The sequence below is a fragment of the Danio rerio genome, chromosome 18 (genome assembly GCF_049306965.1).
Source record: "Danio rerio strain Tuebingen ecotype United States chromosome 18, GRCz12tu, whole genome shotgun sequence".
In the NCBI taxonomy this organism is placed as follows: Eukaryota; Metazoa; Chordata; class Actinopteri; order Cypriniformes; family Danionidae; genus Danio; species Danio rerio.
Genome location: NC_133193.1, coordinates 4,057,469 through 4,071,584, shown reverse-complemented (window position 1 = coordinate 4,071,584; position 14,116 = coordinate 4,057,469). Strand labels below are relative to the sequence as shown.

At 37.3% G+C, this 14,116-nt stretch overlaps 1 protein-coding gene across 12 annotated transcripts in view; it reads left to right on the top strand.

Moving 5' to 3' along the window:
• gdpd4a (glycerophosphodiester phosphodiesterase domain containing 4a) overlaps nucleotides 1–14,116 on the top strand; it is a 77,775-nt gene that overhangs the window by 46,487 nt on the left and 17,172 nt on the right. For 9 of the 12 annotated variants that reach the window (XM_073930165.1, XM_073930166.1, XM_073930167.1 and 6 more), the window contains exons 11-15: nucleotides 1,772–1,996; nucleotides 5,631–5,788; nucleotides 6,477–6,624; nucleotides 8,831–8,913; nucleotides 9,780–9,859. In XM_073930165.1, coding sequence (XP_073786266.1) covers nucleotides 1,772–1,996; nucleotides 5,631–5,788; nucleotides 6,477–6,624; nucleotides 8,831–8,913; nucleotides 9,780–9,859 — 694 coding nt within the window. Of the gene's footprint in view, nucleotides 1–1,771; nucleotides 1,997–5,630; nucleotides 5,789–6,476; nucleotides 6,625–8,830; nucleotides 8,914–9,779; nucleotides 9,860–12,170; nucleotides 12,658–14,116 lie in introns of those variants that run through there. The other 3 variants (XM_073930176.1, XM_073930177.1, XM_073930174.1) reach the window with 2 other exon arrangements.

The following is a 14,116-nucleotide window of genomic DNA, read 5'->3' as shown; positions in this document are numbered from 1 at the left end:
TTGAATTAACTAAATTGGGCGTAGTGTATGTGTGTGAATGAGAGTGAATGGGTGTTTCCCAGTACTGGGTTGCAGCTGGAAGGTCATCCATTGCAAAAAAACACATTGTGGAATAGTTGACAGTTCATTCCACTGTGGCGACCTCTAATGAATAAGGGACTAAGCTGAAGGAAAATGAATGAATGAATGTTCTCTGATATCTACATACAGTAGTGATTCTGTGGCTTAGGTGCATTCAAAAAATCTCCATAAAAGGGTTTATATGCTTATTTATTACCCATAAAATTTCCTTAAGATCAGAAGCTCCATATTGACCATATTTGGAATGGTCGTGAATATTAATGAGCTTTGATGAATATTCAGCTTTGAATCACAGAGATAAATCAAATTTGAAACTACATACAATAAGGACATTTTAAAAGTTATTTAAAATTGTAATATTTCAATACATGTTAACGTGTAACAGTTTTTATTGTATTTTTAATCAGCCTTGGTGAATTGCTTTTTAAAAAAAAAAACATGTCAACGTTGGGATGTGAAAATAAGCGATATGCCCACCATAATAAGGCGAAAAAATCCCCAAATTACTAAATCTGCTCCTTTGGATCTGTTTCATTGTAAATAAACAGTTAAACGGTCAGTAATATGTTTTATTATTATTATTTACAAAAGAAAAAATAAATAGTATGCATAAGCAGCAAATAATTAGCAAATAGTTCAGCTTATTAAAATGTGTAGCTTTTATAAAGAAATAGAATTTAGTTAACTTCCAAATCTCATTCACTTTTTCTTTACTGTGTAACGTAAACATTCTGATTAAAGAGCAATGAATGAATCAAATTTATTCAGATTTTTCATTTGATTACATTAAATAATAGAGGTGTCACTCTAAAAATGCACACATCTAACGTTATAATAAAAGCATTTGATTACATTCCTAACTGTCTATGCTCATTTAGGACAAAATTGGATGTGTTTGAAAAAACCCACTAAGATTGACATGTTTAGATGTTACTATTATTAATTATGTGCATATGTTTGTTCAAATACACACCCATAACCCAGACTCGCGTATATACAATCCAGAAACAGCATCTATTTATCACCATGGAGTGCGTCAGCTGACTGTCACGCACCGCTATATGACTGTTTTGAGGACTGCATAGGAGGGGTGAAGGCACCTGTAATGAAAAGGAACGGATTCCTGCTGTTTTAATAATTATTTTAAAGTGTTTTCATGCCTAAATAAAACAAAAGCACGGAACAAACTCACATTTAAGAGCAAGGGGTGTCCCCTGGTGGTTCGAAGTATGTGTTGTGTATAAGGGAGGATCAGCTCCTTAATGTTTATTGCCACCCTTTAGAGAAAGGCTGAAAATACGGGAGAAATACAGGAAAATACCTTTACAGGACGATACCGGAATAGAACTGTAAAAGACACGGAATTAAGAGAACATTTTTCTCTCGCACTTGAACCGCGTCTGACAGAAGCATACCGTTAACACACATCTTTCTTTCAAAATTAAAGTTTTGCATCTCAAAAACACCCCGTAAGCCACTGAAAACTGTATTAACACCCAGAAACGCTGCTCTGGCTGATGACAGTTCTCATCGGAAGTTCTAAGCAACCTACCAGAAGGCGCTGGTCACTATGGCGCCCTCCATGCAGCAACAAAGAATAAGGTCTTTAGAATCCTGCAAAACTCACCCAATCAAATCCTCTCTCTCTCTCTCTCTCTCTCTCTCTCTCTCTCTCTTTTTCTTCTCTCAGAGGGATCCTTTCAGAACGGCCTCGACTCTGAATGTAAATGAGAAGATCGAGGTCCAGAATCAAACGGTGCCGACCCTAAAGGAGTTCCTCAATCTGGCTGCTCAGCACCAGAGACTGGTGATCTTTGACCTCAGACGTCCGCCTCGAGGTCACCCGTACCGGGACACGTGGATCACTCGCACCCTGGAGGTCATACACAACGAATCCTTCATCAACTCCAGCCAGGTGGATCACCAGTTATTAAAATGGCACCATAATGTCACGTCGTGTGGCCTTGTGGCATTTTGCATATCCATTTTTAAAGGTCCCCAGAAGTGCATTGAAATATGCAGCTTTGTTTTTTTGGTGATGTTGTTGAGGGCCGACAGTTTTACCCAAAAATGACCAGTCTGTCAGATGAAGAAAAGCGAGTCAAAGATTCAGTCAAAAAAAAGTTTACTGAAGGTAATTTGCATTTTCAAGAGCAGAAGCCAGCTTCAACACTCAGTTCGTAGACAGTTCTGCTTACAATCTCAAATCATCAACATTTATACTTTGACATATTGTCACTAACTGTGTCATACATACAGTATAGGTGATTTACCAGAACACAGAAGAGATTAAAATAAGGAATACGGTTGTGCACAATATATAGTGAAATTATCATTATCGTGATAATAGTAGCTTATACCAGTGGTTCTCAAAGTGGGGGTCGGGACCCCCCGAGGGGTCGCGGGGCAATAAAGGGTGGTCGCCTGTCGATTTCCAAAAATCTATTTATTTTTATTAAACCATAAGAATTAACATATTTTATCCATAACTACACTGAAAATAAAAATAGTCGTTTATAGTTACTATATACTATATAGTTAGCTTATAGTTACTAGTTCTATTGGATTGCGACCCCTGGGGTAAATACATTATATTAAAGGCAGCAATAGCGTCAGATGCATTTTGATTTTATAACATCAGGTTATACTTTCTGGCACATTTAAAGCACTGACACAAATTTAATTGGTGTGTCTGTGTCATTGCATGGTTTGAAGGTTGAAGGTTTCTGTATTTAGAACCACCTCAGAGGATATTGGGGGTCGCGAGTCACTGGCATTGTTATTTTTGGGGTCGCGGGCTGAAAAGTTTGGGAACACCTGGCTTATACAACAGTTCTCTCTGGTTCTCGAATCTGATTGGCTGAAAGCAGTGCAAAATTCTGTAATATTAGAACTCCTACAGCCTCTTCACCCTTCTGTATTACTCCACCCACATAGAGTGACAGCAGATCAATAAACTCACTACAGTTTGACAAATACCTCAGCTGTTGGATAACACAATGTACATTTGAGGCTTTATTAGACGAGAATGTAGTTTACATTGCAACTATGCAGCGTCATCCACACGATGGAGACAGAGACTGCATATTAAGCCCTTAGAGAAGGAAAAACCTAGAGTAATTTTAAACTACAGCTGATCAAATCATTATAAAACTAGTAAGTGACTTTCTTAGTCGACCTCTCTCTTTTATATGTAGGTGTGCTGCATTTATACTATAGTACTTGTAGTGTGGTGAGTGTGGCATGGGTCTCGCATATCAGGAATTGATGAATTTTGTGTTGGCCACCTTTTTGTATAATGCTGCGTTACATTTTGGTTGGCCATCTGTTTCTAATGAGTCTCCTGTTTTCGTTACTGCAGACTAGTTCAGTAAACAGAAAGAAAGAATAAATGTCCACCTGTAAAGCATCACCTTTTCCTCATCACAAACACAACAGTAATCTAGTAGTGTTAGCGCTGCATTTTTCGGGGTTAATTATTGTGATCTCCTGATTGCAACAGATAATTACTGGGCAATCTCTGTAGACTGATGACATTTCATGCCGTTCAGCTTTATAATCCTAAAATGTGAGCAAAATCATCTGTTTTGTCTTCACTTTAGACATTACGCTAGAGAATCATTCAAATGTTTCTGTTGTTCTGAAGTCAGCTGCAGATGTGAATGAATGGTGGAAGAAAGTAGTTCTTTATTACAAAAGGATTTTTAGACTCTCCATGTTTGATTTTCTTTTTTATATACATGATAATGTCGTCAAACTGTTGTATAAACGCAATATCACACTTGTATAAGTGTGATATGACTGTGTATCTTCACTGGTTGTACACTAAGGCACTCAGCCTGCGGCCTCGAGCCAACGCACGCCTCTCACCAGTGTCGATATAGAGCCACATGACACTGCTACTCGTGTGATATTGCTCATATCACAGACGTGATAAATTACATTTATTTTATGCATCGTTTTACATCCAAATTAGACAAATCAAATGTGGCTGTATTATCTTAAACTCCACCCCCTAGTAGTTGCTGTTGTGGTATTGGCTGGAGCGACCCAAAGGCAAACCCAGAGCTTAACATTAAACACTAATGGCGAGACGAGAGATAAAAATGACAACATCTAATCAGGGTTGTTGCTAAAAGGGATACAGCTGTGGCCAAAATTAGCTAGAATTATTTAGACTATTTATTAAACTACCCATTAACACTATTGTATTAATGTCTAGCCCTACCCCAACCCTAAACTCAACCACAGTAATGTAAAAACAGTAAATATACAGGCGATTATTCATATTATTAGTTCAATTAGCCATTAAATTCATTTTCTTTATGGCTTAGCCCCTTTATTAATCCGGGGTCGCCACAGCGGAATGAACCGCCAACTTATCCAGCATAAGTTTTACGCAGTAGATGCCCTTCCAGCCGCAACCCATCACTGGGAACTCCCACACACTCTCATTCACACTCATACACTACGGACAATTTAGCCTACCCAATTCACCTGTACCGCATGTCTTTTGGACTGTGTGGTAACCCGGAGTACCTGATGGGAACTCAAGCGAACGCAGGGAGAACATGCAAACTCCACACAGAAACACAAAGTTAGCCATTAAATTGTAATTTATTAACATTTACCCCTACCCTACCCTAAAACCAGTCATCACAGTAATGTAAAAACAGTAATTATACTGAGTAATGTTCGTATTGTTAATTAAATTACCCATTAAATGTATTTTGGTGGCGCGGTGGGTAGCACTGTCGCCTCTAAGCAAGAATGTCGCTGGTTTCAGCCCCAGCTGGGTCAGTTGGCATTTCTGTGTGGAGTTTGCATGTTCTCCCCGTGTTGGTGTGGGTTTCCCACTGGTGCTCCGGTTTCCCCCACAAGTCCAAACACATGCGGTAAATACATATAGGTAAATTGGGTAAGCTAAGTTGTCTGTAGTGTGTGTGTGTGTGTGTGTGTGTGAATGAGAGTGTATGGGTGTTTCCCAGTGATGGGTTGCAGCTGGAAGGGCATCCCCTGCGTAAAACGTTGGCGGTTCATTCCGCTGTGGTGACCCCAGATTAATAAAAGGACTAAGCCGACAAGAAAATGAATGAATGAATGATTGTATTTTATTCATGTCTTCCCCTACTCTATACCCAAACCTCACAGTAATGTGAAAATAATACTTATTATTGTAGTGTCACTAAAATGATGCTACATTCATGTGAGTATCAGCAGCTGTTTCTCTTCTAGACCTCCAATCAGAGGTTTTCACTCATTCACGTGTTTTAAACACTAAATGTTTCCACCTTAATATTGTTGTTAAGTCTGAATTATAATTAAATAATTCTGAATAAATTCTAGAATAAATGAATCTGAAAATTATCTTTTGCCTTTTTATTTTAACATCATTAAAATATGATTTAAAAAATGGATGATAATAAAAAAAAAAGCATTTTTCTAGGGAAATGTAATATCGTGATAAATATTGTTATTGCAATACTCAACAACAATATCACACATGGCATATTTGTAAAAGTGTCTGATTTGTGCTGTGTTTGTGTCAGGTGTTGTGGCTGCCGGATGATCAGAGGAGTGTGGTGCAGGAGCTGGACCCGGAGCTGCAGCAGACGTCTGGAGATCACGCCTCAATAGAGGAGCTGCAGGAGGAGCACATCGTCAGACTTAACCTGCATTACAGCTACATGTCCCAGGAGCAGATACGGTACGGCATCCACCTATTTTTATGTGCCTTTTGGATTATCGCATTAAAAAATGCCAAGAATGATTCATTCATTTTCCTTTGGCTTAGTCCCTTTATTAATTACGGGTCGCCTACAGCGGAATGAACCGCCAACTTATCCAGCATATGTTTTACACAGCGGATGCCCTTCCAGCTGCAACCCAGTACTGGGAAGCACCCATACACACTCACATTCACACACACACACACACACACACACACACACACACACACACACACACACACACACACACACACACGTACACTACGGCCAATTTAGTTTATTCAATTCACCTAAAGCGCATGTGTTTGTACTGTGGGGGAAACCAGAGCACCAGGAAACAGGAAACCCACACCAACAGGAGAAGAACATGCAAACTCCACACAGAAATGCCAACTGATCCAGCTGGAACTCGAACCTGAGAAAGTGTTAACCACTGCATCTCACGCTTCCAAAAGCCACCACATTGGTTTCATTTCTTGTCGGCATTATCTTCTGAGATGCAAGTAATTTATTATGAAACAAAAAGACTTGCACTGCTTCTCTTACTGCAGTAAATTCAACTTCTCTCTTTGATATTTGACTCATTGGATTATGTGTTGTACATAGATTTCATTTGCATCTGTAAATAAGCCTAATGATCATAAACGGCATGTCTTCTGCTTTCAGAAAGTACGCGTCAGTGAACATCAGCACTAACCTGTATGTGATCAGTCAGCCGTGGTTATATTCATTAGCGTGGTGTGCTGGCGTTCATTCGGTCACCACAAACGCCCTGCACGTCCTGAAGAAACTGCAGCGGCCCGTGTTTCTCATGGTGAGTCAGATCACAGACATGCATCACTCACAGAAGACAACAACCTCTACACGTGTCCATTGTACTTGATCCCCTACTTAACTAATGAACCGTTATTTTGAAGTGTTACCCACAAGTGCACTTGAATTCAAAATTATTCACCCTCCTTTGAGTTCCTTTTTCAAATATTTCCCAAATGTTGTTTATCAGATTCAGGAATTTCTCACAGTATTTCCTATAATATTTTTTCTTCTGGAGAAAGTCTTATTTGTTTTATTTCGGCTAGAATAAAAGCAGTTTTAAATTCTTTTAAAAGCCATTTTAAGGTTAATATTATTAGCCCCTTTAAGCTATATTTTTGTTTTGATAGTCTACAGAACAAACATACAATAGTTATACAATAACTTGCCTAATTACCCTAACCTGCCTAGTTAACCTAATTAACCTAGTTAAGCCTTTAAATGTCACTTTATATATATATATATATTTATTTATTTATTTATTTTTTTTAAACGGTTTTACATAATGTACCAACAAGACAACACACACAAAGAAGAAAAAATTAAACAAAAATAAATAAATAAATAATGATAAAATATATATTAAAAAATTACATATATAAGTGAGGGACATTTACCATAGTCAACACAAGATTATGAATTAACAACAGAGTAAATTCAGTCATTACTATGAGAGTAGTAGTGCACTATTCAGTTTTGAGGAAATCCAGAAAGGGTTGCCAGGCAGTTTGAAATTGCAGATGAGATTTGGGCTCCAGGAAACGTATCCTCTCCAGTTGTATGACATGAAACAATTCACCCAACCAAGCTTTAAAACATGGGGAGTCTGGGGATTTTTTATCCAGTTTAATAATATATATATATATATATATATATATATATATATATATATATATATATATATATATATATATATATATATATATATATATATATATATATATATATATATATATATATATATATATATATAAAAAAAAAATATATATATATATATATATATATATATATATATATATATATATATATAAATATATATATATATATATATATATATATATATATATATATATATATATATATATATATATATATAAATAAATATATATATATATATATATATATATATATATATATATATATATATATATATATATATATATAAATATATATATATATATATATATATATATATATATATATATATATATATATATATATATATATATATATATATATATATATTATTTTTTTTTTTTTTTGCAAGAATCATTCCAATAGAGGTCGTTGTTGGAAACTTGGAAAAGTGTTTAATCTATCAGAGTATCCAAGAATTGCTGGGCAATAATCTGGCTTAACCTCCTTTTTAAAAACCTTTGAAAAAAAATCAAACATGGCATTCCAAAAAAACAAACAGTTTAGGACAAAACCAAAACATGTGTGACAAGGAACCTTAAATGTCACTTTAAGCTGTATAGAAGTGTCTTGACTGTCATCATGGCAAAGATAAAATGAATCAGTTACTAGAGATGAGTTATTAAAACTATTATGATTAGAAATGTGTTGAAGAAATCTTCTCTCCGTTAAACAGAAATTGGAGAAAAATATAGAGGGGCTAATAATTCTGAAGGGCTGATAAATCTGACCTGAATCCCAGATTATTGGCAGCATAAGCCTAAAGGGACCTAACCATCCTGGATGTACTTTATCCCTAAACTTGCCACAAAATGCAAAAATTATGAATTATTCAGTCACAAGATAGCGCCAAACAGCAACAGACAAGCATATAAACATGGATCAAGATGACAGTCAAGATGATTGAAAGTACTCAAGTGAGCCTGTGTCATTAGTTTCAGCTGTTTCTATCTGAGAATAAAATACCTTGGAATGTCACGACTAACCAATCAGAATTAAGTATTCCAGAAAGCCGTGAAATAATGTTAGTTAATGCATTTACTAACATAAACATACAATGAACAAATAATTTACTGCAGTATTTATTCAGCTTTGTTCATGTTAGTTAATGAGATAAAGTCGGTAATTGTTAGATTGTTAACTCATAAATCCCAACATGAATTTGGACTTTAATTATGCATTAGTAGTGTGTGTGTGTTATTACATACATTAACAAATTGCACTAAACTTTTGCATTATTTTCTAAATGTCAGTAAAAATGGTCAGTAAATGTCTCTGCTTCCTTCACACAGACTCCAGATCAGTACAATCTGATGTGGATCCTCACCATTATCGTCTCTGCTTTCTTCATCACCGCTGTTTTCATTTTCCACTGGTGAGTTCAGCTTTAAAGCTGAAGATGATTAAAAATTATGCAAATGTCACTTTTATAGGGGATTTAAACTAAACAAACTAAACAAAACTAAAGTTTTGTGGTCACAGAACATCTTTAAGAGTAGAAATAAAATGCGTTAATACAAACAAGTTATTGCCAAAAAAAAGAAAAGAAATGCAAAAACAAAATTTGACATATATATATATATGTATATGTCAAATTTTGTTTTTGCATTTCTTTTTTTTGGCAATAACTTGTTTGAATATATATATATATATATCACAGTGCAGAAAAAACAGAAAAAAAAAAAAAAAAAAAATATATATATATATATATATATACATATATATATATATATATATATATATATATATATATATATATATATATATATATATATATATATATATATATATATATATATATATATATATATATATTCTGTTTATGAACATTTTATTTAATATTTTCCCCACAACATGTCAATTTAGGTGTAATTTTTGCACTGTGATCTTCAGTTTTTAGTTAATCCTTAAAGATAATTCCTAGCTCATCCCTAAATATGAAAATTTTTGTTTAAGGTCATTTGTCAGTATGCATATGCATATATATATATATATATATATTTTTTTTTTCCAAAGCACCGTATTAATTGAGTGTATATATTATAAGTATGCGTGCACGTGTGTGTGTGTGTGTGTGTGTATGAGTGGGTGTGTTTAAGTGAGTGTGTGTGTCTATATATTAAGCACATGTATTAATTCTGTAAAAAATGTTGATCTCATCATGAATCTACAGCAAGCCTGTCCTCATGAATGATGAATTGAGCGTTGGTGTGTGTGTGTGTTTGTGTGTGTGTCCTGCAGGTGGCGAGAGCGAGGTCTGCCGTTCTGGTCCGGCAGTCGACAGGTGAATGAAAACGGGCCCTACAGCAAGTTCAGGACAGGTGAGATGAGGAGATTTTCAGCATGTCCTGCATGCGCCGTCCACATCACTGGCTGATTTCAGAACAGCACAACATCATATCACAGTAATATATCAGAATATCTCTGCACAATCTCCTCTCTAGCAGTGGGCAAAGTGAGGCTTCATGAAACACTGAAACAGTTGAAGCAAATGTGTCAAAGCTTTAAAACGTTTTGAAACCCGTCTCCACAGCGAAACCTAGTGGTCATTTCTTTATGTATTGTTCTGGAACAACTTCAGCAAAGAGCAGTTAAGCAAATTGAGGTATTAAAGCCCACATTGTAGAGTTGAGTTTTCAAGTAATTTAGAGAAGCGGTGAGAGTTCCTGACTAGCATGCAGAGATAATGGGCTCGAACCCGGTGTGATGCAGACATTCGTTTTTAAATGCTTTGTTTATGTAAGGTGTTTTGTTTTAACATTGGTCTGACATCCGAACGAACACTTAGACTGAATAAATAAGTCTTGTTTTGGTCATATAAGGTAACATTATTAAAATAGATCAAGTCATAATTTGTACAAGTCGAGATTCAAACTCAGGACAACTACAGCACTGTTACTCTGTGCACACGTACGGTCCACTACACTACATAAAATAGAGATTTATTCCAACCCTGGCAGTCAAACGCAGATTCCCCAGGTCTCCTAACGCCTCTGAAATGACCGATGCTTTAGTCACACGACCCAGGTGTTTTGCATCATGCTTTGGTGCAGGGTTTAGAAACACTTGTGCTTTGGGATCTCAACAGTGTTGAAACGTTAGCTTCACATCAGCCATTCCTATCTATCACCAGCTAATTTACAGAATGATACACATTTTAAAATAAAAAAGCAAAATAATCATTTATATTAAGATGATAGAGGCAACATGAGTTCAGACATAAGCGACTCTCTGCTGTTTCAGATGTGTTTTGCATTCTGAACACAGCCTGTGAGAATGGCCTGTTTGTGTTGTAGTTGATGTGCATTGACGAGTGATGTATGAGATTTACTCATGTGTTTGGGTAAAATGTTTGTATTTATTTTATTCTATAAATGTCTGATGCACGTTTTCAAAATACAATAGATATACAGAGTCATTTAGTGTTGTTAAGTTTTTTTAGAGAGAATTTAAGTTGATCAAAACAACAAATCAGGCGTATTCCACCAAATATGAACTCTTCTGACGTTTTACTCAAACACACAACAAGTCCAGTGTCTTTTGCTGTTAGTGGTGTCTTTATATATATATATATACACACACACTTTTGAAGTCAGAATTGTTAGCCCTCCTGAATTATTAGCCCCCCTCTATATTTCTGTTTGAAAGAAGATTTTTTTTCAACCCATTTCTAAACATTCATTCATTCATTTTCTTGTCGGCTTAGTCCCTTTATTAATCCGGGGTCGCCACATCAGAATGAACCGCCAACTTATCCAGCAAGTTTTTACGCAGCGGATGCCCTTCCAGCCGCAACCCATCTCTGGGAAACATCCACACAAACATTCACACACTCATACACTATGGACAATTTAGCCTAACCAATTCACCTGTACCGCATGTCTTTGGGCTGTGGGGGAAACCGGAGCACCAGGAAACTCACGCGAAGGCAGGGAGAACATGCAAACTCCATACAGAAACGCCAACTGAGCCGATTTTCGAACCAGCGACCTTCTTGCTGTGAGGCGACAGCACTACCCACTGCGCCACTGCCTCGCCCATTTCTAAACATAATAGTTTTAATTAACTCCTTACATTTACATAGCGCTTTTCTGCTTTACACATTGGGGGAATCTCCTCATCCCCCAGTGTGCAGCAGATGACGCGATGGCAGCCATATTGCGCCAGAGTGCACATCACACACCAGCTGATGGGTGAAGAGGAGACAGAGCGAAGCTGCGGTCACACTGGACTTTTCCACCCATAGACTTCCATTCATACGCACACAAATGCATCAGACCGAAAACCCAAGGTCATGCGTCAAGTTTCGCAGGTCGCTGCAGTGCAGATCAATCTTGGTGAACTCTGATCTGCGAAATCGCATCACTTGATTGCGTGAGACCAATCGAGGATCAAAACATGACCTCTCTGGACAGAAATGTAAAACATGGAGCAATCGCTGGCTCTTTTACATGTCTAATCATCTTGTTGAATCCTGCCCCTATTGCAGTGCCGCAAGCTCAAACTCTAGTGTGACTGCAGCTTAATCAAGCCGATGATATGGACGGTGGTCAGGAGGCCATGATGGACAGAGGCCAGTGGGCAAATTTGGCCGGGATGTTAAACCCCTGCTCTGTTTTTTTTCTTTTGAAGGACATCCTAAGATTTTTAATGACCACAGACAGTCAGGAGCTCATCTGAAAGACAGCACTCATTAGCCACGTCTCCACTATAGTGCCTAAAGCGAGCGAGTCAGGGCGAGCCAAGGCCAGTCTCAATTCCACTGTCACTTCTGGGGCCTAATCAGGCCAAAGCTGGGCTTTTTTGCCGTCCTTTTTTGGCCCACCGAATACCTTGGGCCAAAGAGGGCCAGCTGGGGCTTCGGGGCGGAGTGAAAGGAGAGGCGGGGACAGTTTTCCGATCACACATGAGTAAATGCGCCAAACAAATAAATAAATAAGGGAAAGAAAACATGTTTTTTTTGCGTATGATCACCCTTATGTTTCCCTTTTAAATGTAAGGTTGTTGCATAAAATATTAAAGTTTTAATTTATGAGTGACTTTTCTTTTCTGCATCCTCCTTGATGTTTTAATAATGCATAATAATCTTTACACCATATTAAAGACACAGCAGACAGTAAAGGTTTTCGAGAGTTTTTGTCAAGTTTAAAAGATTTGTTTGAGCACGTTTAGATGCCTGTATGTGAATGTGAGACCGAGTAAAAGTTGAGCGTCCTCTGCTGGCCTCACTAGCACTACTTCCAGCAGCAACCATAGCTTTCCCAGGTGGTCTCCCATCCAGGCACTGACCGAGCGCAGCCCTGCTTAACTTCAGTGGGCGACCATGTGAGAGATGCAGAGATGACAGTAAATAATATTTGACTAGATACTTTTCAAGACACTTCTATAAAGCTTAAAGTGACATTTAAAGGCTTCACTAGGATAATTAGGTTAACTAGGCAGGTCATATATATATATATATATATATATATATATATATATTCAATTCAATTCAATTCAGCTTTATTTGTATAGCGCTTTTACAATGTAGATTGTGTCAAAGCAGCTTCACATAAATGGTCATAGTAATTGGAACAGTGTGGTTCAGTTTTTTAGTGTTTAAGTTCAGTTCAGTTCAGTTTAGCTCAGTTCAGTGTGATTTAATCATTACTGAGAGTTCAAACACTGAAGAGCAAATTCATCGATGCGTAGCTCTACCAATCCTGAACCATGCGAGGCAGTGGCGACAGCGGAGAGGGAAAAAAAACTTCACCTGGTGGGAGTGAAGAAAAAAAACCTTGAGAAACCAGACTCAGTTGGGCACGACCATTTTAATTTCTCCGCTGGCCAAAAGTCTTGTGCAGAACTTCATTCGCCGTGGTTTATGCTGGAAGATGGCCTTAATGAAGACTCGTCTGTCCCTGGAGCGTCGCTGGAATCAGACTCATGTTCTCCACTCCCCACGACCATCAGCGCAGCAGCAGCTCAGGATATGGCCTGGTCCCGGATATGGAATCCTTGGGATCATCACGTCGCTGGTCTTGGATGCAATCAGTGACTCCGCCTAATCTGAGGACCTCGGGATGAGTATCCCCAGGTGAAAATAGAGAATAAAGAGAATAATTAGCGTAGCTGCTGTTCATAGTGTATATAAGCAAGATGTAGAAGCCAGTGTGGAACCTGCTAGGTGATGCACTGAGTGTATGCTTTACTAAACAGATAGGTCTTTAATCTAGTTTTGAACTGGGATAGTGTGTCTGAGCCTCGGACATTACCAGGAAGGCTATTCCAGAGTGTAGGAGCCATGAAAGAGAAGGCTCGACCTCCTTTACTTGATTTTGCTATTCTAGGTACTACCAGAAGCCCTGAATTTTGAGATCTTAAGGAGCGAGTTGGTTCGTAGCGAGACAGAAGGTTGGTTAGATAAACAGGAGCTAGATTATTTAGAGCTTTATAGGTGAGAAGTAATATTTTAAATTCAATACGAAATTTAACAGGCAGCCAGTGTAAGGAGGATAAAATTGGGGTTATATGATCATATTTTCTAGACCTGATCAGAACTCTGGCTGCTGCATTTTGTACTAATTGAAGTTTGTTAA